Source organism: Larimichthys crocea, chromosome XVIII (genome assembly GCF_000972845.2).
Source record: "Larimichthys crocea isolate SSNF chromosome XVIII, L_crocea_2.0, whole genome shotgun sequence".
Classification (NCBI taxonomy): Eukaryota; Metazoa; Chordata; class Actinopteri; family Sciaenidae; genus Larimichthys; species Larimichthys crocea.
Genome location: NC_040028.1, coordinates 10766446 through 10789055, shown reverse-complemented (window position 1 = coordinate 10789055; position 22610 = coordinate 10766446). Strand labels below are relative to the sequence as shown.

At 39.5% G+C, this 22610-nt stretch overlaps 1 protein-coding gene across 2 annotated transcripts in view; it reads left to right on the top strand.

The window, feature by feature from the left end:
* The first annotated feature begins 692 nt into the window (after positions 1-692).
* Positions 693-22610, top strand: part of tmem198aa (transmembrane protein 198aa) — a 34489-nt gene continuing 12571 nt past the window's right edge. Inside the window, exons 1-2 of one of the 2 annotated variants that reach the window (XM_010743327.3) lie at positions 693-1178; positions 19822-20069. In XM_010743327.3, coding sequence (XP_010741629.3) covers positions 19931-20069 — 139 coding nt within the window. In that variant the 5' untranslated portion in view covers positions 693-1178; positions 19822-19930. Of the gene's footprint in view, positions 1179-5986; positions 6034-19821; positions 20070-22610 lie in introns of those variants that run through there. The other variant, XM_019255450.2, reaches the window with a different exon arrangement.

Below are 22610 nucleotides of genomic sequence, written 5' to 3'. Positions count from 1 at the left end.
AACACGTGCATTCTTAAAATAAATTGGTGTTTGATTTATTTTAGGATACATTTACAGCTCTTTATTGACACAGGTGGCTGCTGGCTGGCTGAGAGCTCTCCAAGGTCCTGAACTCTACAACAGCCTGTTGGTGCTGAGGGAAGCTTAACAGGCAACAGAACAAAAAAATAAATCAAATACAAGACAAGACCAGACAAGACGAGGCCTGTACTTATGTTTTGTTTTCCTCCTTACCATTACACTGCATGTAATTATATTTCCGTTGCATAATCTAGTATGAGAGTGTGCTCACCACAAAGCCTTCTTGCACGTGAGAAGTCAAATGGTTCAGTGGGGGTGTGTGATTATACATTTTTCAGTATGTCATAATCTACAAAACAACAATCAAGAAAAATATTTTTTTAAATGTAGGGATTTGTGTACCAATTGTCAAAATTAATAAATCCTTCCATAAACCCTCCTCCTTTGCATCCTTATTGTCTGACCCCTCCTTTCCCTTTTCCCCCCCTTCCTCTCTCTCACTCACTTTCTCCCTCCCATCTCCCCGTCTCTTTATCCCCCGACAACAACATTTGGCCACGAGTCACCAAAAGCCCCCCCCCCCCCCATTCGTTCCCATACATCCACAATGAATAGCTCCCTCTGCACCCCCCTCTCGCGCTGTGGGAATGGTTTAACCCGTTATCCACAGTGAAGTGAGCGAGACGCACAGAGGGAGCACAAAGGAAGCGCATATACAGCTCGGGATATAATGAGATAGTATGATGTAAACATGGAATAATAATAATAATAAAAAAAAGCAAGAGAAGCGTTCCCATTTCCCGTCGCACCGCACCATTATCGGTGATCAATATTACATGAGGAACTGTCTGTCTGGACACCGAGAGGCAGGCAGCTGAGTGAGAAATTGAGGAGAGGAAGAGGAGTTGAGCATTGTTTCATCTCCAGCTTTTTTTTATTAATTTTTTTTTTTTTCATGTGGAGTTGCTCGCTGGTGTAACTGTTTTTTTTTTGGACGTCTCACCGAGATTCATGATGTTGGGTTTTTCAAGCTGAGGAAGAAGACAAGTGGAGATTCTCTTTTTTTTTCTCTTTTTATATGTTTTTTTCTTTCATATTTTTGGACCCGGGGATGACAGAAGGAAAAGAAAAACACACTAATATGTTGCGTTTCTGAGGTGAGTGAATGTTCTTTGTTCAGCTGAAATGCCACTTATGTTCTGCTCTCATGGCGCATAGATTGTTGTTGAATTATTACCCTCCTATCCACAAAGAAAGTGGAACGTTTTTTTTTTGTCCTGTTATCTCCACCCAACAGCCCAAATTCCCCCTCTGTTAAAATGGTTTCCCTAAAGCTAATTATGCTGGACACAGCCGTATGGCCATCACTGTAATTGCCTTTGAAAATGAGACACATGGAGGAGAGCTACCCTCAGCTCTGCTATTGTTTTCCCTCTATTGTTTTCAAACCGTTTGCTTAACGGAACATTTGGTGGCTCGAGCACAAGGCACGGGCACTTCCAGACCTCTCATCGGTATCAGTGACAGCCAGATGAATCCTTCATGATGTGCTGGAATTAAACATTTAAAGGACTAAACTCTGAATTTGACACCCTGTGTGCATAATTGGGTTGGACAGCGTGTAAACACAGGGAGGCAAATTGATTTGCAGTCACGTGCATCACTATCTATCTATCTATCTATCTATCTATTAAAAAGCTAATATGACTTTATCCGAATAACAAAACACTGAGAGAGAAACTGGGAAAATATTTCCTCCCCACCTCCTCTCTTCTTCGGGGCACTGTAATGGCACATGAAACATCTTCTTAATTAGTAGTTTGCCTGTGCAAAGGAGAAGTAATTATAGACAGTGAGCCTGCTGAGCTAACTGTGCAGCCATTCTACTTTTATTTCCTTTGTTAAACATGCAAATGTTGTCTATGTACCACATGCTAGTTTTATTCTGAAAATGGCATTAACTTCTTCCTCTTCCACAGTCTGCAGTTTAAGATATTATTCATAAAAGAGGTCACAACTAAACCCTTTAATTTAAAAAGAAAAAGAGTGTTATCTGCTTTATTCCCCATGTTTTTCTGGTGCTGATAATGTGTTTGGCACTATATGTGAGGGCATGTGTGTAGAGCTGGCCATGTGCTGCAAGGAGGAGACACACAAAAGAAATAATTACATGCTGTACGTTTCTATTTTAATTACAGACAAGGGGTGAGAAATATAACAGAGAAATACACGAACGGGAGACGCAAAGAGCATAAAATTGAGTGTATGTGATTATACTGTTATTCGGCTGTTGTGCGCTCCAAATTTCCTACCCAGTTAGAGATGATGATGAACCCTTTGGCCTTCTAAAAGAATGAAGAATGATCAGGAACAGCCTGTTATTTAAAAAAAGAAAAGAAAAATACATTCCTAGAGCTGGAGCTCTTTTGTGATATAATGATGCGTTTAAGGGATGTGCAGTGTTGCGGAGAAGATGCAGAGAAAAAGACGCCATGGGAAGATGTGCTAAGACTGTGCGGCAGGTTACTGACTGAGCTTTTGTTTTGGCCTTTGGGTGATGCATTGCAAAGTGTTCTGGTGTCAACCAACAGAGTCTCTCGCTTTGCAGCAATATTAAATCTCATAATAAGACTCTCCTTCAGTTTGCGATCCATTTTGTGGGCTGAACTTCGAATCTGTGGTCTTGGTTTTGGGAAATGAATAGCTCAATGAACTGACATTTGAACTGCTCAGCAAATAACTGGGCTTTCTACTGCTGACAACTGTGTAGTTGAGGGTTACCCAACAGGGCACTGTGAGGTATTGAGGAAAATAATAATGTTAAACATTCACTTTTCTTTTTTACTGATGGTGCAGTCATCAATCTTCTAGTTAGAATATCATTTCTCAAATATGCCCAATTGTATGATCACTAGTTACTCTGGTTGACGGGTATTGTTCTCATGCTCCGATTGCTCCAGTTTGGAATAATGACAGTTCCTCATATCACATTTAAAGCTTTACAGTATTGTAATGATCAGTTAGAGCCGTGTTTTAGATTAGATAATGAGGAGATAGTGATCAGACCTGAAGACAGAGAGGGAATGGAAGTCTGATAACATACTATGCACTGAGATTTAACCCCCCCTTTTAAAAAGTCTGTTAAAAACTGTGTGAATGAGGCACCCATATGCTGCTTTGCTGATAGTTACGTAAGCATAACCAAGAGCCAAGAAGACTTAGGACTTCAGCCAAAGTGACAGCCTCAGATTTGATGAAAAGTCTGGCCAGAAGTCAAACATTCTGCCTCCTTGTGGCATTTTACCGTTCTCCAAAAGTGTGAGCATTGGCGGCAACTAAAGATTTGAACAGCCATGAATCTGAACCTCTCCGAAATATCATTCCACTAATCCAAATGAAATAACCTAATTAAGGCAAACAAGCAGAGATTTTAGATTGAAGCTAAAAATATTTAAAAACATTGACCTCACTATTGAGTGTTTAAGATTGTACACCGCATGAATAGATCGCACTCAGTGTTGAGGTGAGAATGGGTACCGGTGAGACTTTCATTCATGGATTTCCTGTGTTCCTACGCACTTGCTGCACAGTGGTTTTGACGAGGTGTTATGTAAGTGCAGTGAACCACGTCTAAAAGGAGTCAGGCTCAAGACCGAGCACAAAACATCTACGGGGGCTTCTCTGTCTGACACAGCTAGTCTGCAACAGGCCTCAGTGTTTTTGATGTATTAAAAGAGAAAGATCGATGGTAGATTAGAGAGGGCGACAAAGAACAAGGGAGGAAGGACTGTGAGTGAAAGTGGGAAGTTATTAGAGTAATAAATATAAGGGTGAAGGGGAAAAGGGAAGGTAGGAGGGAAAATCTACTGTAGAGTGGGCAGACTTATGAAATGTGGGGATGAATACAAACCACACACAAAAAAAGAGAAACGGAATAAGGGAAATAGACTCTTAGAAAAATAGTCAGGAAGGAGAAAGATGGGGTGAGAAAAAAAGGGGCCGAAGAGGAAGGGGGACTGTAAAAGAAGAGGGGAGAGAAAGGGTAAAGTCGATCCTAATCCCATTAATACACACCAGTGCTGTCCTTCCCACGGGCATATTCACATGCACACACCGCGCACACACTGTGTTCGAGCACTGGTCAGATCTATTGCTGCTTTCTGTGCAGCTCACCAGCTCGCTGGACGTCCATTTAATGATTTGAGCACTCTATGCGCTAAATGTATGGCTGTCAGGACACCGTCAATGTAATGAGGACAGTGTCGGGATGAGAGACACCAGTTATGACCGGATCTGACTCACAGCATCTTCCGGCAAAGTGTGTATGTGTGTATTTGCTTGGCTGTAATGTTGGCTTGGTGCTGAAAAAAAAGTCTCTCCGTTCTATCTTCTAAGCAGACACATCTGCTGCATCTGCCAGTGTTTACATAGTAGAACAATATCTGAAAATGTGTGTGCTGATGCAGAGCTTTGTGTTATGTGTATGAACTTTATATGCTGACTACTAAGACTCCGGAATAGGACTTTTTGGAATATGAAATCCTGCTTCATCCTCATGAGAACTGCGGCTAATATTTAACTTCAATCTGGTCAAAGAACCGGTAATGTAATTGAAGATGACCCATTTGTAATACTACACTAATACTGTGTATATGCAGATGTGTGTGCCAATGCTGGCAAATATCAACAAATAAATAGAGCAAATTGAGCCAACAGAGCAACAATTGAATGCAGTAATTCAGGACAGGTCTACAGAGAGACAGAGCTGCGAACAGCGCAGCTAATAGAAACGGTGAAATATAAAGAGGCAAAGATTTACACAGAGAAACATTAAAGTGTGTGTGTGTGTTTTCTCAGGTCCTGCACTTAAGTACAGCTTTTTGAGTTATGCACTTATGCGCTGCATATTGTGATTTAAAGGCGAATATTGTCCTTTTTGATCTAAGAGAGCTGTAGCTACTATTGCAGACTGTGATTGTAAAAGCCTATAATGAGCATATAAAATATAATGAAGCTGCTTTATAAAGAACATAAAACTAACAGTGTGAGAGTAAAATGTGCTCCACCTCGACCAGATACGGCATTAAAATCCTGTTTACACCATAATGCATAATTTATAATAGCTCAGAAGCGTGGAGGAATATAACACTGACAGTGGCTATCCCCAGTGCTGAGTAATTCTTTTACTTTTGACAGTTGGAGTACATTTTGCTAATAATGCTTCTGTTTTTAACTGGGATTGCATTTATGTATTCAGAGCAGACTATTTGCATATTGTGGGAATTGCTATTTTTACTTTTGTAAAAGATCCAAATCCATCTTTGTGCAACTGGTGTTTGCACTATTTTTCGCACATTGTTGGTCAGCAGCTGCAGGTCCTGAAGTAAGCAGAACATTTTGGCTTCCTTTTTTTCCCACTAAGAGCAGAAACATCTTAATCAAGCTTTGTAAAAATAAATAAGTAGGAAATGGAGGCAAAATGTTTTTGCTCTTTTTCTAATGTTAGAGACTTTATGTATTCATCTGTGTGTCAAATAGATTGATCTCATTTACCTGTTGGAGTGTAGACATACAGTAAATGCTTGTAACTTCTGAAACATTTCGGGAACATTTGGAAGGAGACAAATAGATCCACATGGGATTGAAGATAAAGTCACCACTGTGGCTTAAAGTAGGACTAGTGTTCAGCAAGAGAGAAAGGGGAAGAAAGAGCAAAGTGGTTGAAAGCAGCAGTGAGATAAATGATGCTGGAGAGAGAGAGACGGTGAAAGACAGAGAATGAGCTGTAATCTGATGAAAGCCTCTTTACTCCCTTGTCACCTCACCTTCAGGCCACAAGCAACGGCCAAGGCTTAGAGGAGGATCAATGCTGAGGCCACCAACATACGGACACACACACACACACACACACACACACACACACACACACTCTCTCCTTAAGTGCTCCGAGGCTGCCCATGGTACACATGCAACATCTGAAGATACACCTGAGATCACTGCACGGCAAAGCAGGTTTGGTTCACCTTCATAGTTTGCTGATACACTCTATGAGTACTTGCTACGTGCTAAATAGGATGGGTTGGTGGATGAATAGGGGCATCAAAAAAGAGAGTGAATGATCGACTAAAAGACGAGGATATTGTCTCGTCTCCAGGGATACTTTTCTCTCTTAGTTTCATTTTTTAATGTGTGCAGTGGGAGGGCGGTTGTGTGAGAGGTCTATAGGTCACGCAGACGTCTCAATAGACTTGTTGCTCAAAGGGAGCGAGGGAGAGTGTGAGGGGAAAACTAACAGCTCCCATACAAATCACCCTCTCGCATTTAAACCTAATGGTCCAGGCAACTAAATGACCCAGGATGATGCTTTTTCACTGTGAGTGTCCTTTTGGTTTGATTTTATAGATGCAAAACAAGACAAATAAAATGCAAGCAAGAATTTAAAAAGCTTATCTGGATGCAGAAAAGGAAATGATGAACTAAAGGGTGTAATCATTGGAGAGCATTCACACTGCTTAAAGCTGAGAGAGGCACTAGAATGGCCTTGAATACATGAATCTAGGTGTGGAGAACTGCTATTTTTTTTCCATTTACTTGTCTACTGATGTCAATGCTTCATTTATCAAAGGTACTGTATTTTATTTCCAAGTATATGTTTAGCATAGGAATGTCAATATCCATACTCCAGTGCACGTTTTGCCAATGCTTATGAAAGCTTATTTATTTTTTAACCGAGCACCACTGGGTCAAAAATGTGATCAAGACATGATTAAACTTAAATTGAGTTGGAAACAGAGAGTAGAAAAGCAATCAAGAGAGGCGATGTCTACTTGTGAAACAGAATGGCGGTAGGAAGAGGGTGTGGTTGTGATGAATGTTTTGAGACTGAAAACATCAGCATGAAATGTCTGTAAAAATGAACACTGACTGTTCACTTTCACTGTATTTGCTCTACAAGCAGCTTTTATAGCGAAGGAACAGAAGTTTCAGCGAAGCAGTCAACTGATTCATTCGATTGATTCATTTCCAATGAAAAACAAGGCTATCTATGCTTTTCTTGTTACTATGCCAACTGACCAGGGAGCTGTATCTTCACTGTAACTGCAAAGTCGGGGTTTACTAAGAAAGAGGCCTGTGATTATCTTCATTATCATTAAATTTGTCAGTGAATTATCTCATCATTTAGTCTACAAAGGGTCAGAAAATAGTGCTCCTAAAGCCAAAGCACTTGAATTTACTAGTTTTGCAAAAACATACACTCCCTAAATATGCAGTTTGTAATGCTATAAATCAAAGCAACATTGCTTCGTAGTTTTTAAAGTTGTGTGTAAGCATTTTAACCAGCACACATGTTGGTAAACCATTGCAGGAAATAGTGCTAAATGGCAGAAATGCTGTACATTACTGCATCACTGTCATAACTATTATCACGGTGAGGAACATGCTCCTTTATATAAAGGTCAGCTGTGCACATGTACTGTTCTTTTTCTTAAAACTCTACATGATGTATGTTACATCACTACCAAGCTCATAATTGAAATAAAGAACACTGTCCTCCTGGACATAATAGAAAAACTGAGATGTTTTTATGTTACATCTCCGTCATTTGTGGAATAACAGTAATTGAATTGTGAAATAATCTCTCAGGGTCTTTGTACAGTATATACAGCAGCAGATTGCATGAGAACAGATGCCAGCTACAGATATCGGATTATTTTGCTGTATTTCTTTGATGTCAGATCTGTCTTAGCAGATCCGAACTCTTAAACTCTCTCTGCTTTCCCGAAAACACCCTCCCCTCACAACACACACACACACACACACACACACACACACACACACACACACACACACACACACACACACACACACACACACAGTAGTAGTCTCCCCAGTGACAGATGGGCTACATGGAAACACAGTCATCCTGTTAGTAATCATAACATCAGCATACTCTTCCTCTCTGTTTCTCAGAACTTGAGACGAAACAGAAGAACGAAGGTGCCGACATATAAGTCAGCACGACCTGACTGTCACTGTCTCTTTGTTTAGATTCTTACTATAGGCACATGCACGGTCAGGTCAGATAAAAGCCAAACAGGCAGCAAGAAAGCCTGATATATATTGGGAGAAATGTACAGATGGTGAGTCAGACAATGCAGACTGTTACATGAAAACAGGTCAGCTACCCAGAAATGCTGACTCTCTATGGTGATGCACAACTGCTCTGGTTTTAGTCATGTTACATTCATCAGTGTTCAGTGTTGAAGACGAAAGTACAGCCATAAACCAAAATAGGTTTTGTTTTAAAAATTATTGTTATACGATAAAAAATTGGCTCCGATAGTGGCCAATGACTGCAGAAAGGAAATTGCACACACACTCTTGTATGCCAGTGTCTGAAACCAAAAAGGACACGCCTACTCACTTATCCACCTACTCACAAACTGACTATGAACAACAGTGAACTGGTTGGACTACAGGAGGTAAAACTCGGTTGTAGTCCAAGAATCACTAAGATTGTCTTGTATTTTTCTTGGCCAGCAATTGTGATTGAGTTGTTTGCTTCTTGGGATCCCAGCGAGATCAAAGGACCTATTCTTAGCTGAACTGTAGATTTTATATTGACCAATTTCTGTTCAAGAATTTCAAGTCCGCTGTGATAGACTGCAGTTTTTTGTGCTTCTTGTTGCATTCTAGTGCCGATTTATACCCGATTGTGATTGTTAAGGGACCATGTACTGAAAGACATGTGCTATTCGGGCTGTCAGCATTCTGACTGGCACCCCAGCTTCTGTAGCCTACATCCCCACTTTGTATCCAATCATAATATTAGTTATCACAGTCAGTTTGAAGTTACAGTTACATATTTATTTATTTAGGTATTTATTACTTGGATTTAGATGTTACGTTCAGCAGTTATCCAGGGGGCAATTAATGGAATATCAACTTTTTCATGTTTCAAACTATCGTTATTATATTAGCATTTAAAAATTCACCATCGGTCAAACCTCTAAAGCAAAGTATTGGCCAAACTGAAATATTTACCTGCACTAGATGACACAACATAATAGTCTGAACCAAATTTTCATGGATCACATTCAACAGTTCCTAAATTGAACCTCATGCTGGTGCTAGAAGAAAAATCCAAAGACTTCCATGTACAAAAGTGGTGGACCAGAAAAAACACTTGTCAAAGAGACAATGCCAGTGTCAGAGCACTTGTTTGGCAAATAAAATATATTTATGTGGCCATTTGTTTCCCCTATATGGCTACTGAAAAATATTCCAATTCACAAAATAAAAGTTGGTCTTTCTACTATCAAGTGCTCCTGTCCGAAGTATCTTGTTAACCTCACCTTGGGAAAAGGCCTGATATCTCATTAATAGCTTTAGTGGTGATAGCAGTTTACCTCTGAAACATTTCACCTCGGACTAACCAGATTAATCTACTTTCTGCTTTTAGCCTGCTGAGCTCTAACCCACTGACCTACCATCCACAGAGGTTGTACCATGTTGTATTCTCACACAAGTCATCTGATACAAGATTTATGACATTACAGGCTTGATCTAATAGGATCTGATGAGCTAAGTACACTTCGGTACATTTAAAAATCAATATCATCTCTTCATACCAGAATTAGGATAGACAACTGTCCATTTAAACCCCCATAGTATATAGCATATAAAGGGCCTATGTATATATACTTATAGAATTGCAGAGATTTTTTTCCACGCTTACTTCTTGTGGCAAAACAGATTTTTTATAATCATGAAAGTTTTAAATTATCCAAGATATCAGCTTCTACCCCAACACAACTGTGGTGAATTCTTGTTCATAGCACTGGGAAACTGTTTAAAATATTGAACAACAACAATACTTTTCACAAACAAGTTTCCATTACTCTGGAAAATCCACAGAACATGCTGTCAAGAATCTTTCTGGGTATTATTTCTTCGGTATAAAGAAGTTCCAGTGAGCAAGGTCTGTTTATTATCCAGAGTAATGACACCAATGTTTCTAGAAAGGCCCACTGCTGTTGACAATTCAATTCGCAGTCGTTGTGTTGGACTTGAGGCAGAAATCTCTGAGACAAATATCTTAAACCCTGGAGAAATGAAACTAAAACCAATCTGTGTGCTTAGATGGAATTTTTTATTTTTATTTTTTACTGATATTGTAGCTTTGTCAGTTTTTAACGTTCATAAAACAACAAGTTCGAGAAACCCAAGCAATGTCAATTTTGTAACACTGATACAAATCGTGTGATGGACACTTTCTTCTAACAATAACAACAATAAAATGTTATTCCTCTGAGTGTACCACACCTTAGCTTCCAGGGCTTTAACTTACCATTACTTCTGTTGTATTGTCATGTCTTCTTAGCACATGAACTAGAGGTGCCCTGGGGTTTGGTTTTGTTGAGGATGATACCCTGCCATGCATTAAAAAGGAAGGAAGCTGACCTCAAGCTGCCAGGAGATAAAAAATATTGTTTCTTTTGATTCATTTTTTTTGTCTGCTCAGACTCACTGTCTTTGGGGATTCATTTTTAACTTTGTTGTTCCCTGCAAACACACTTCTAAAAAAGAGGATGAGGCTCACAGGCGTATTGTCCCGATGTGCACAGACTTTCTTATTATGTGAAATTGTGCGTGTGTGTTAAGTCTCAAACCAGCATTCCTGCTGATCTTGCTCTCTTTCTTCTTCTTCAGTTTTTCCCCTCTGTCTCTCTGTCCGACCCCTTCCAACCCCCACCCCGGAGAGGAGTGTGTCCTCGTTCTGTTGATGCTCTGTTGCCACCACTCAGTGTGGGGCCTCTGAAATATTTTTGTTGACACACATACACCCACACCTAGATATACACACACACACTTTGAAACCCTTCATCTTTTTTCTTCTTCTTCCTGTCACTTTACACCTATCACCAGAAGATTAGAAAATATTTATCTCACAGCAGGTTTGGGGAGGAAAAGCTTTTACATGTGCAAACACACACACACACACACACACACACACGCACTGTACTCAAAAGGCAGAGATGACTTCACTCCTCTGCACATTTCTCTGGGTGTCTGCAGAACTCGGTTTAATATTTACTTCATATTTCTTCAGGTGGCATTTGAAATTATAATATTTATCTAGTGTTCAAGTGCAGAATCAAGTATTTATTTATAGTGACAGTCATTCAGGGAGAGCAGCAGTTTCCATGTCAACTATTTAAACTATAATAGACATAGATTAAAGATGTAAAGATCATAGATCTAAGGCTGCACACTCCCAGAGGTGAAGGTGAAGTCATGCTGTGAATGGCAAATACAGTTTCGAGGCCAGAGCTGGCATACAGCAGAACAAATCATAAAAGCCATATTACAGAAGCAGCAATGTTCAAATTTGATCTGTGACCTCAGACTGTCTACTCATCTGGACGAGAGAGAGAGAGAGGAACAGAAGCAAAACTCCAACAGCGAGCACATCAACACGCAGAGAGGTTATTACGCTGCCAGTAGTTTTGATATGTAACCTCACATTATTGGCCTGTCGGGCTGACAGAGGCATGCAAGCGAGGATATGGCTGAGCAAATCATCATGTGAACTGTGATTTGTGTCAGAGGTGCTGTGGTGTGATTCAGTGCTCCTGGTTTGTCTGCAGGGAGGAAAAGTGAGCCCATGAAACAGCATTTAGATTTCACTGCAGAGTTTCCACACTAAATTGCTCGAGTGGAGCTGATGGAAAATGAAAAGCCGTCAGATTATTCAGTGCAGTCGAAACACTGCAAACTGTGTTGCCACGTTATGATTATTGAATCTCCTCACAATACCTTTAGAAGAGCAGCGTGCACAATTTAATGACGGCTGGTTGCAACCCCTTCGCATCACTCCCACACCAAACAGGAAAGGCCTTATCTAGAGCCAGGGTTTCGTTTCTCTATTCTTGGTTACTGTAGAAACATGGTGGTTCAACCAATGACAGTATAAAGAATGGACAGAGCGTGAGTCACGTCACCCACAGGTTTCCAAAGCGCTGTTTTGAAGGCGAAAATATGTACCACTGGCCACCACCATGTTGGATGTACTGCTTCTTCCGCCTCCAAGCTAATCTAAATATTGGAAAAGACTTGCATCATTGCCGGACCTGAAGCAGATCGAATGACACCTAGATGCTTTAATAGAGGTCATGCTGATAATTCTGCATAACTTTAATATCATCTGAATGGTCGAGTTAAAAAAAAATCACCTCCCTCACAGTTGTCATGGACGTGGAAATTATCTAGAGTCCAACGCCGTTGTCTGAACCAGGCTGTAAACTTGTTTATTTCTGGAAAATTGAGTATTTTAATATGGCCGCTTATGGAAATTGACTCACTTCTGCAGCCACTCTCAAGCGGCCACGTTTTTAGCACTTCCACAGAGGTTGTGTAGGTGTGAAAGGGTCATTTTAAGATAAATAACATTCTCCTTTGATTCACCTTTTCAGATAATTATACACTATTAAAAACATAGTTATGCATATATAATTCTATTTCTGCCTTGCCCTAAATCAGACACACTGGATCTTTAACCTAAAAACACAATGTACTGGGACAATTTCAATCCACATTTTAAGAAGGTGTAAGTATTGTACACTGTAATAAGTAGATTTATAGTTCAGTGTTCATGGGAACAAAGTGCCACGGTGAAGCAAACCATATTTTGTACCGAACAGTGACCTTTACAGGTATTATTGCAGAAAAAACAACAGTAATACAGAGCTCCTTCTCCTTTCCTCCATTGATATTATTACTGTGTGTACTATCTTTGAGGCTGAGCATACTTCTGTGATCTCACAATGATTTTGGCTGCATTTGAATTAGTAGTCGGCATCAATAACAAAATACAGCGCAGAAATGAGGACAGGACAGCAAATCTCACCATAGGAGGGAGCTGTAGATTTTTTTAGAATTGAGAAAAAGTCCAAATTATCACTGAAGATATTCAACTCGATATAGGACTATGATCTTTTTAGAAGCTTATAAACCTTGCTGTTGTTCAGACTTTATATTTTGCGGCATTAACACACTTCTAATCACTACACTCCGTTCAACCCACAAAAATGCTTAAACATCCAAGGATGGGACCGTTCTAGAAATAATACACTCAGTTCAACCTAATGTGTTGGTGAATTATAAAGAGGCACTAGCTGAATAGGGTCAGAGGTCAGGACCGTCTGCTGCCAGGGGCCTCAAAGAAACCATCACGGATTGGCTCTTAACATGCACATTCCCATGGCGACAAGCCCCCCCCAACGCCCCATCTGCAGGGTCCTTGTAACGCTGCTGGTTGCTTTAGCAACAGCCTGGACGTGACATTGTTGCATAATATGTATTTTTTTTTTTGCTCTTCGTTTTTCTGACCTTATTGCTGGGATATTTTCTAATCATGTAATCTCGCTGTGGATGTAGCACTCAACAGAGGTCAGGTCACCGCAGAATGTGAATTGAAAAAAATCTTCATGCATTGAATATGACATTTAACTTAGAGTCATGCGGTGTTAACTGAGGATAATTACTATAGTTTATCTTATAAAGCTGTCATCCTGCTGTGGCAGAATGACACAATACGGAAGCAGCAGCATCATGTAACCCTTTTCTTTCTTGAAGGATTCTTTTTGACTGACTGTGTTGCATAGAAATACATTCGCAGGTTGTTTCTATCATTTTTGATTCAAGAAGAAGAAACAAAAAGTAAGACATTGCAGTAATAATCTTCTCCTGCAGACTTTTTTTTCACACCTGGTGAAGTTTTTCGGTTTTTCTTTATCAGATTTTCGGCACTGTGGAACAGTTAACGCTTGAATCAAGCAAAAAATCCTATAATGACCCAAGAAGTGTAGAAAAAGTCGATCACTCACGGTGTCTCGATTGAATATTTATGGCAAAGCGAGAGAGAGAGAGAAAAAAAATCAAATAAAAGAAGCTTCAGAGACCAGATCCTCTGAGCATATTTCCACTTTATCATTATTATTTTTGGCAGTGGAGTAGCGTCACTCTCAGTCAGGTGCCTGTGGTGTAACTAAGCTGCAGTCTTCACAATCTGTTTCACCATTGGAGTCTGTCTTTCCAAGACAGGCAATTATGAATTGGAATGCCTCCAAGTGCTTTTCAGGTTTTTGACAAGGCCTGCACGCAGTACAGACTGGTGCAGTTTTGTGGTGTGGAACTGCAGATCTGGATGCATGCAGGCACATACTTTTCCTCAAAAGATTTACTAACTTGCAACATGGTGCATTTTTAAACATTTTGCTGTTAATCTCTGAAGGACTACACTTATGAAAAGGAAAGTCTGACACATGTATTTCATGCCTGTCTATCAATTTATGTTTAGAATCCAGAAGTAGATTTTATTGTGTAGTCCTGACACAGGGTTGCACTCTCATAGGGCTTTCTAGTTTCCCATATATAGTTTCCTATATACTGTAAAAAGATATTCCCAGAATCTTTCCCTCAACTTTGGCCATTTAGTTAAAGTTTTACCATATTCCCTTACCTGCAGTGACTTATAATGAAAATCAGTTGTCATGGAAGTGTGCAGGGCAGTAGGATGGCGTGATGCATATATCGCTCAATGAACTAGACAGCTGAGTTTCTCCTGTCAGTAAGCACCTACTCAGTTAAAGTTTCCTGCTCAAGGAGCTCCACGCTGTACTTTAAGTCTGAGGGGCTTACTTCAGTACAGCATCACGTATTATCCACCCAGTTATTAATGTACTTAACATGGCCGCATCGTGTAGCTAACATGGTTGCCACTGAGGACTGCTGCATCCAAACACACCGTATTAATGCTAATCAGCTTCTGTTTAGCTCTGAGTCACGCATTCCCGACCTCCCCCACACGAAGCATTGTTTACACACCGTATCATTAAAATGTTTAATACTAGCTTATAGTTCATCTTAATCTATGTTAATGCTTTTAATTCCATATTAGTAGTGAGGGTTAGGCCCAGACTCAGGTGGGTGTCACTGACATAGGAACGGATCGGCTTAAAAAGAAATTAAACAGAGCTGCTCTGACATTTAGATGTCAGCTGCTCTTGTCTATCGGAAACTCTGAGTAATTATTTATTGAAACACTTGAGTGATTAGACACCAGCACCCATTAAATGTCATTTATCTATTCTGCCATTACATTTTTTCGCCGTACAGCAGACTTTCTGATTTCACCTGGCTCATCCATTTCCACGCGTCCGTGAATAAATGCTGCCAGACCTTGACTGATGTTGTCTGAACAAATTGTGACGGTCCCTCAGAATGTGAGCGCAAAGATGTTTTTTTCTTTCTTTTGTTCTTTCGAGCTCGTCACAATCTGATAGATTAAGAGAATTCATCCATGGTCAGTTCAGTCAGTGGAGAGAAAGTGCACAGGAGTCCAAGATGACTTATGCTGAAAGGTTTATTGAAGCTTGGCCAGGGAGAATGGAAGATCTATCAATATGCTTGTCATGACATGATGCCGCCTCAATTCTGAAGAAGCTGTCCTCTCTATCTCGTCTTTATGCCCTCAGAATAGTGCCACAAAAACAACTAAAAATGGTCATACTCAACGCATCTGCAGTATACAGTGTACAGACAGGGAAATATGTTTATCCTTAGCATTGTTATCTGACTCTGTAGGAGGCGTCTTCCTTGTATCTATGAAAGGTCCTATCCTCTGACCTCGGTCATCATAGTATCATGATCAGAATGGAACATCGTAAACCTTACAGCTGCTCTGTATCTCCAATAGAGAAGTCAGTGTCTCCATAATAATCCAAGATTTAACAAGATTTATCTCTACAATGACCTCACGCCTTATGTAATATGTAGTGTGCTAGAATAGGAAATTCCCTCACACTGATCATGTTTACTACATTTGAATTTTACCGATCTTGACCACCCGCTTACTTGTTTTTTTGTTGTTGTTTTTTTTAGCACAAATGCAACATTATTTCATTTCAAAAGCTAGTCTAGAATTAGACAGTATCACACACACAATATGGTAGCCTCTTAAATCCCACCTGTGTGTAGATTTCTTCTAAAGCACACAACATGTCATGCTGGAAAAACTATTGATTTTGAGTGCGACCATTCAGGACTTTAGAGATGCTCTTGCGTGTGCATGTGTGTTTGAGCGCAAGTCAATATAGAGTTACAAGGTCTTACCTCGCCCTGTGAAACCAAGCAGGCGAGCATGGGTGTACAGTCTGTATATTTGTGCACGTTCAAGAGCAGATGCAGGAGACAGATACAGGAGTTTGTCAACTGTACTCTAACATGACACGGGCAGTGACCTGAAGGAGAATACTAGACCAAAGTAATGGATCCACAGTAACACAACTTAAAATTTAATATGCAACTTGTAACCCACAGGTGTTATAAAAGAAAAGTAGATTTTGAGTGCATTCCGTAAATCCATTATAATGCTTTGGAGGTAGTATTACTGTACTTAGGCCAATATATTGCAGGCTCTGGACCAGCTAATGCACTTTTGTACAGTTACTAACCATGTGAATGAACAGCACGACAATCAGTAGCTCTCAGTTCAAGGTTTTATGTTTCTTCTGAAGCCTGGCACTTCACCAGGCAGGCGGTATAAATGCAGGTAGGAGTACAGAAGATGAGAATAGGTCCATACAAATGACATGGCTATTGGAAACAGCAGAGAAAGAGAGATTTGTGTAAGGACGGCGACTGGCTTAAGGAAGTGTGTGTGTGTGTGTGTGTGTGCGTGTGTGTGTGTGTGTGAACCTCTGCATAAATGACATAGTCTTAGCAAGAGATGTCATCATGGAGACAGAGAGCAACTGTGATGACTGCATAAAAGATGTAGTGGAGTACTTGTCTCGTGAAATAATAACGACGCAGAGTAAAATACCGCCATTTATGCCAGTTAGAGGATGTTTTCATTTAAAGGTATCCACCGTCGAGTGAGTTTATACGCTTAGTAAGTCTTAATTTGTGTCTCGGCTGGCATGAATTAAACCGCTGGGATTTGGTGCTCGAATAAATGTGGAGCTGTGTGTGGGTTTGTAAGTTAACAGCATGAGTCTGAAGCTGAAGTTCTGGCAACAGTTAAGTGGATGCCTACAAATAAAATCCCAGGTCCAGATGGTTCTTCTGCCTATTTTTTAATAGAATTCTGCACTCTCACCTTATTTTTATGTTAACGGTTAATGATTTCTGTCATAATAGAATACGTCCTCAGTCTATGAATCTTGCACACAACACAAAAGTGGCAAAGACCTCTTGAAATGTTTCTCATTTAGACCTATACAATTATGAGTATTACTAACTTGAATAGACTTGAATACATTTTGCCGTAAATTAATTAATGTGGACAACCCATGCTTTATAAAAGATATAAAAGATATTCTACTGACAATATAAGGAGACTCTAAAATGAAATGAATTTTTTGGATACTCATCAGAGGCCTTAGATGCGAGAACCCGCTCTTATATTAGAGACACTGTAGCCGAGGCTGTTCTGTTATTTTTTAGCCTTATTTTTTATATTTGCAAATGATTTCTAGTTTTTCTAGTGCATCTCTTATTATGTTCTTATTTGTTCTCTATTTTGTCCTGCATCTTATCTTGATACTTCATTTATGTTTCTCGTTATGTGTCTTGTACAAGACACCATAAGCATCTTCATGATACCTTTTATTATCCAGGGTCACCAGTGTTACTTTTAGCGAAGCAAGTAGAAAAAGAGAGACAGAGACCTCAGGACAACAGCTGGTAATGTGGAGGTTGGCTACTGGCCAACTTCTACACTTTTTTTTTCTTGTCCCGGACAAACTCTAAAATAATGAACTCCAGCACAGCACATAACATGCTGCCAACAATATTGTTATGTGAGTGTTATCAAGTTGGTGCTCACCTTGAACCTCCATCTCATCAGCCATCTTTCTGTCAGCCTCTTTTACCTTCGCTGTCTCTTTTTATCAGCAGATGTGTGTGTGTGTATATGCACACACAGATGTCCACAAATTATTCCTCTAAAATTCTTCTTCTCTTGTTTATGTTCTGGTACAATACTTTCTAAAAGCATGAATGTAATTGATTATGTCAGACTTAGGGTGGACGGCCTCTGTCCTTGAGCCTTTATGGATGTAAGTACATCATGAGATTGCTGTTTGTGTTTCCATGGTTATGAGGATATGAGGAGTTGAATTGAATTATATGTTTATAATTAATCAATGTACCATAAATGTAAAACACAGCCCACTTTGATCACATCATTTTTTACTGTTTTTTTTTATTAGCTGATGGCACCGACATAGTCAAAAAAACAACAAAGTGAAAGCCCCAGGCACATTTTCATCCTCTAAAAAAAAGGAAAGGACTGGAATCTCTAAGCAGAGTGTCTGCAGCACAAACCACACGCCTAATGATGATCATTTTGTGTCTTTTGGTGACCCAGAGGACACTAGAAGATCAATTATGTATAAAGTTGTCAATAATGGGCTATATTATGTAACAGTACGTCTCTACATAACACTCATTAGTTGAAAGGTTACAATAGTGTGTACACTGGGAACAAAAACTGAATTGCGGAGTCAGTAATTGCTCACACATGGCACACATTGTAATAGTGAAAGCTCCATTTGCCCTTAAAATTAAAGTCAATTAAATATAGCTGGTGGAGTCTAATTGAATACAATGGGTAATCACACTGCACTAAAACCATGCTCTTGCTTTTAAGTGATGGAGTAGGTTACAAAGTACAACCTGTGATTTGTTTTCATGTAAAATGAAAATGAACACACTGCAGTCCAGATTATGCTGTTCATTTAATTTGACATGTTGCTAGTGCAGCTGCTCTTTTTTTTTTGTTCTAAATGGAAAGAATGCTTCTTTTTATTTATTTTTTAATTATCTTGTCAAAGGTTTTGCTTGTTTATTGCACTTGACTTCCTATGAAACTAAAATTTTAATCTTGTTTTTGCACTTTCAGTAGTATCTCCAAATCCAGCAAAAGTCTTTTCTACATTACTCTTGTAACACTGTAAATCTAGCATACGTTTGGCTGACGTGCCCCAGAGGAAAATGCATTGTATTCAGCATTTGTAGCATACGCAATCAATACATGTAACACTCTAGTATTTCTATTCCTTATGTTTCACAACAATAGTGAAATACTATACATGGTCTATACTGCAGCGCTGTTTTGTAGCACATAAAGTAATGACACAGCAGTTATGCAGCTTGACAGTACAACAGAAGTGAGTATTTGCTGAAGTATCATTTTAACTGTGTGATTAAAACAGCAGCAGATCGTGAGTAAGTCGTGTTTAAGGGTTTAAATTTGTGTCCTTATATCCTTGAGCTTTGTTGTACAAATACAAAGCTCACAAACATTCTTGTACTTGTGCCTTAATTTCCCACAACATGCAAATTTATGCAAATGAATTCTGTTGATCTTTCCATGGCAACCATTATGTGTGTGCTAAAAAATCTTCTACTCCCAGTCAGATACTTTCAAACTGTTGGCAACAATTTGTTGCAAGCGCTTTACTGTAAATCCAAGTGAATGATAGTGGCTGAATTGCATTTTTTATTTTTTCTGCAGTCATTTCATCTGCAGAAGTCGTTGTTGTAGAGCGGCTGTGCTGTGCTAAGATGTTTCTTTTTTCAACATTTTAATGCATGCTTACTGCCCTGTCAGCACTCACAGCTGTGTACTTTAAATGAGCAATCAATAATCACTCTCTCCTCTGTCTTTTCTTTCTCTTATTCACCCTCTCTCTCTCCATTACTCTTTCCATTCATGCGTCCCGTTTGCAGGTAGCCACGTTTCAATGGGTGAGGCCCGCTGATCCAGTCATCCTGACGCATCCCCTCCACCCCTCACCCCAGCTCTTTTAAAAGTTGCCCCCCCTTCACTTCAGTCAACATGACGTCCACCAGCCAACTGTTGGGTTTGGCTGAGGTGGGGCTGAAGTGTGACCAGGAGATTGAGAGGAGATATGAGATTGTGCCCTCAGTGGTCTGCTCCATGTGCTGCCTCTTTGGAATCATCTACTGCTTCTTTGGTAAGTGACGACAGAGTCAAAGCTTTGATCATAAGGTCTGAGTTGGTACTTAATAAAATACCTTAAATGTCCTCATGCGTTAAATGGGATTTCCGAAAAATATGATTTCATAAAAAGCTTGAGACGGCTTTTAATGTGTTCTACTTTAAATAGGTGTCTTTTATTGCCAGCTGAAAAAAAGCTAATCACCATCAGTTGAGAGTACCATAGCTGTTCTACCATTGGTCTATGTGTCTCTGTTCTGTCCTGTTCAGTTGACATGTAAAGGGATTGCTACCTTTAATCATTTTGATGAATTTGCCTTTCTCTTTTCTATCTTGTCGAGAGTTAGATGAAGATCAATACCACCCTCATGTCTTTACTTTAAATATACAGCTACCACCAGCACTAGCATCTTAGCTTAGTTTATTGAATTCACAAAGGGAATGTGCAGTGCTGGTGGAGAGCCAGTGAAACGGTGGTAGGGGGCCAGTAGTGAAGGTGTTGAGATATGGCAGGGAGGTTGGCAAGGACCATATCATTGTTAAGCACAAGGAAGAATGAACAATGTGGTGGTGTCTTGAAGGTTGAATCTGCCTTTTTTCTTGTAGTCTGGGTTGATTGGTACATGAGGCACAGGTGGTGAGGCAGGTGAGGCCATGCCTAGTGACATTGAAACACAAGGAAAACAATGGGAAGCCTCCACTTGACACATCCAGCCGATCTAAAGCTAACTAATTAACATGATATGTAAAACTGAAAAAACAACATGTCCTCAAGTCTTGTTGTCACTGTGAGGTTGACAGTCGACCAATGGGGACTCCAGGAAATTATCGCATTCAGCCAAGAAATAGCCAGATGCTGTAACTCCCCCAGATCCAACTATCATGAAGTTTTTACCTACTGCTTGGTATATTTTCCCATATAAACTACTCTTTTACAAAAGCACAAAACTGGTGAGCCTGGACATCTGCCTGTAGCATAATGATGGAAACACTGAGGAGTCCTGTGTCGCTGAGATATACAGTATTTCTAATATACATAAAAAATATATAAATATATTACTTCCTATAAGTTTCAGGAAATAATTAGAAAGTGCCAAGATGTGTAGCCAAAGAGTCATGGTTTCTCCTAATTCTAGTTCCCTCTGCTCAGCTAATGTATGATCTTATTGATTTAAGAGCAGTTCATAGTGGCTCTCTTCCTGGCTATGTTAATCAATACTGAAATCTCATTCTTACACACTAAGCTACAGTGGGATTACTATAACATACAGTATTTACTTTGCTTCAGGGAATAAATTGGACTACACTAATGGTCTGCATGTGCTCATATGTTTTCTCAAATCCTTGAATCTCCATTACCCCTACACTCTATCTGAAACTGCTGTCATCATCGGACTCGTACTAAAAGGATTGGACTGCCTGCTGTCTTTTAAAGAAGAAGAAGAGGAAAAAAAGAAAAAAGATCTCATCTGTTGCTTATTCAAAGGCATGTCCCCGGTCCTTTCAACTAGATGTTGCAGCAGCGCTGCTGAAAGACAGCACAGATTTAAATCATAATAACCCAGCCAGGCCTGACTGGCAGTGGACACTGCATTTTATTTATATATATTTTTATTTTCCCCTCTGGCATCAAATGCCCAGAGTCATGCTGTTAGCATCGGTCCATTCATATGTTAAGGCACAATTTTGAATCTAAAGTTTGCGCCCAGTGACTGACTGCATTATAAGTATTAAGGGCTTATCCTAATGAGTTTGGATGTAAAGTCATTACAGGAATGTGTAATCAATAAATAATTAGAGAGAGAGAGAAAGAGGCGTGCTGGTAATGGTTATAGACTTTGGTGTATTTTTATGATTACTTACTTGCAGTCATTTAGGTCTTGCTGTAGCTGTTTAAATTAATGATGTTTCTTTGCAAAGACTGTGGGAACGCAGGCACACAAAATTAAATTTTTTTTTTTAAATCTTATTTTTGCCTTTACTCAACAGTAGACAGTTAAGAGAGACTTGAACTCTTTTCCAGTGACATGGTATGCATCCGTAACCACATGGCCACCAGGACATGTTACAAATACTATTAAAAAGTCAATTTATTTGTTCCTAGTCACGCAAGTTATGAATTATTATATTATTATTATTATTATGAAATGTGTAAACTAAAATGCATGCAGGAGAATGATCAAGATAATGTTTCATGTAATAAAATCAGCGAAGTACTGTATATCAAAAATATGATCTAGAATTACAATTTTTGGGAAAACAAACATATCAAAAATATGATCTAGAATTACAATTTTTGGGAAAACAAACATGCTGTTTTTGGTGGAATATTGATGCATTTTGAAGCTCTGAGCAGACGTGTGGCATACAAATAGACAGAGAGAGATTCACTGAAGCATACAGACAGTATTAACATTCACTGTATACGTCCTGGGGAAGCATCTGCAGCATCAGTCCCTGCATTCCAAACAGGTTACCCAACAACTTTATTTTACAAAGTTGACAGCGATGCGAACAAGACCATGGCGGTAGCCCTGCAACTAAATTGCTGGGTGGA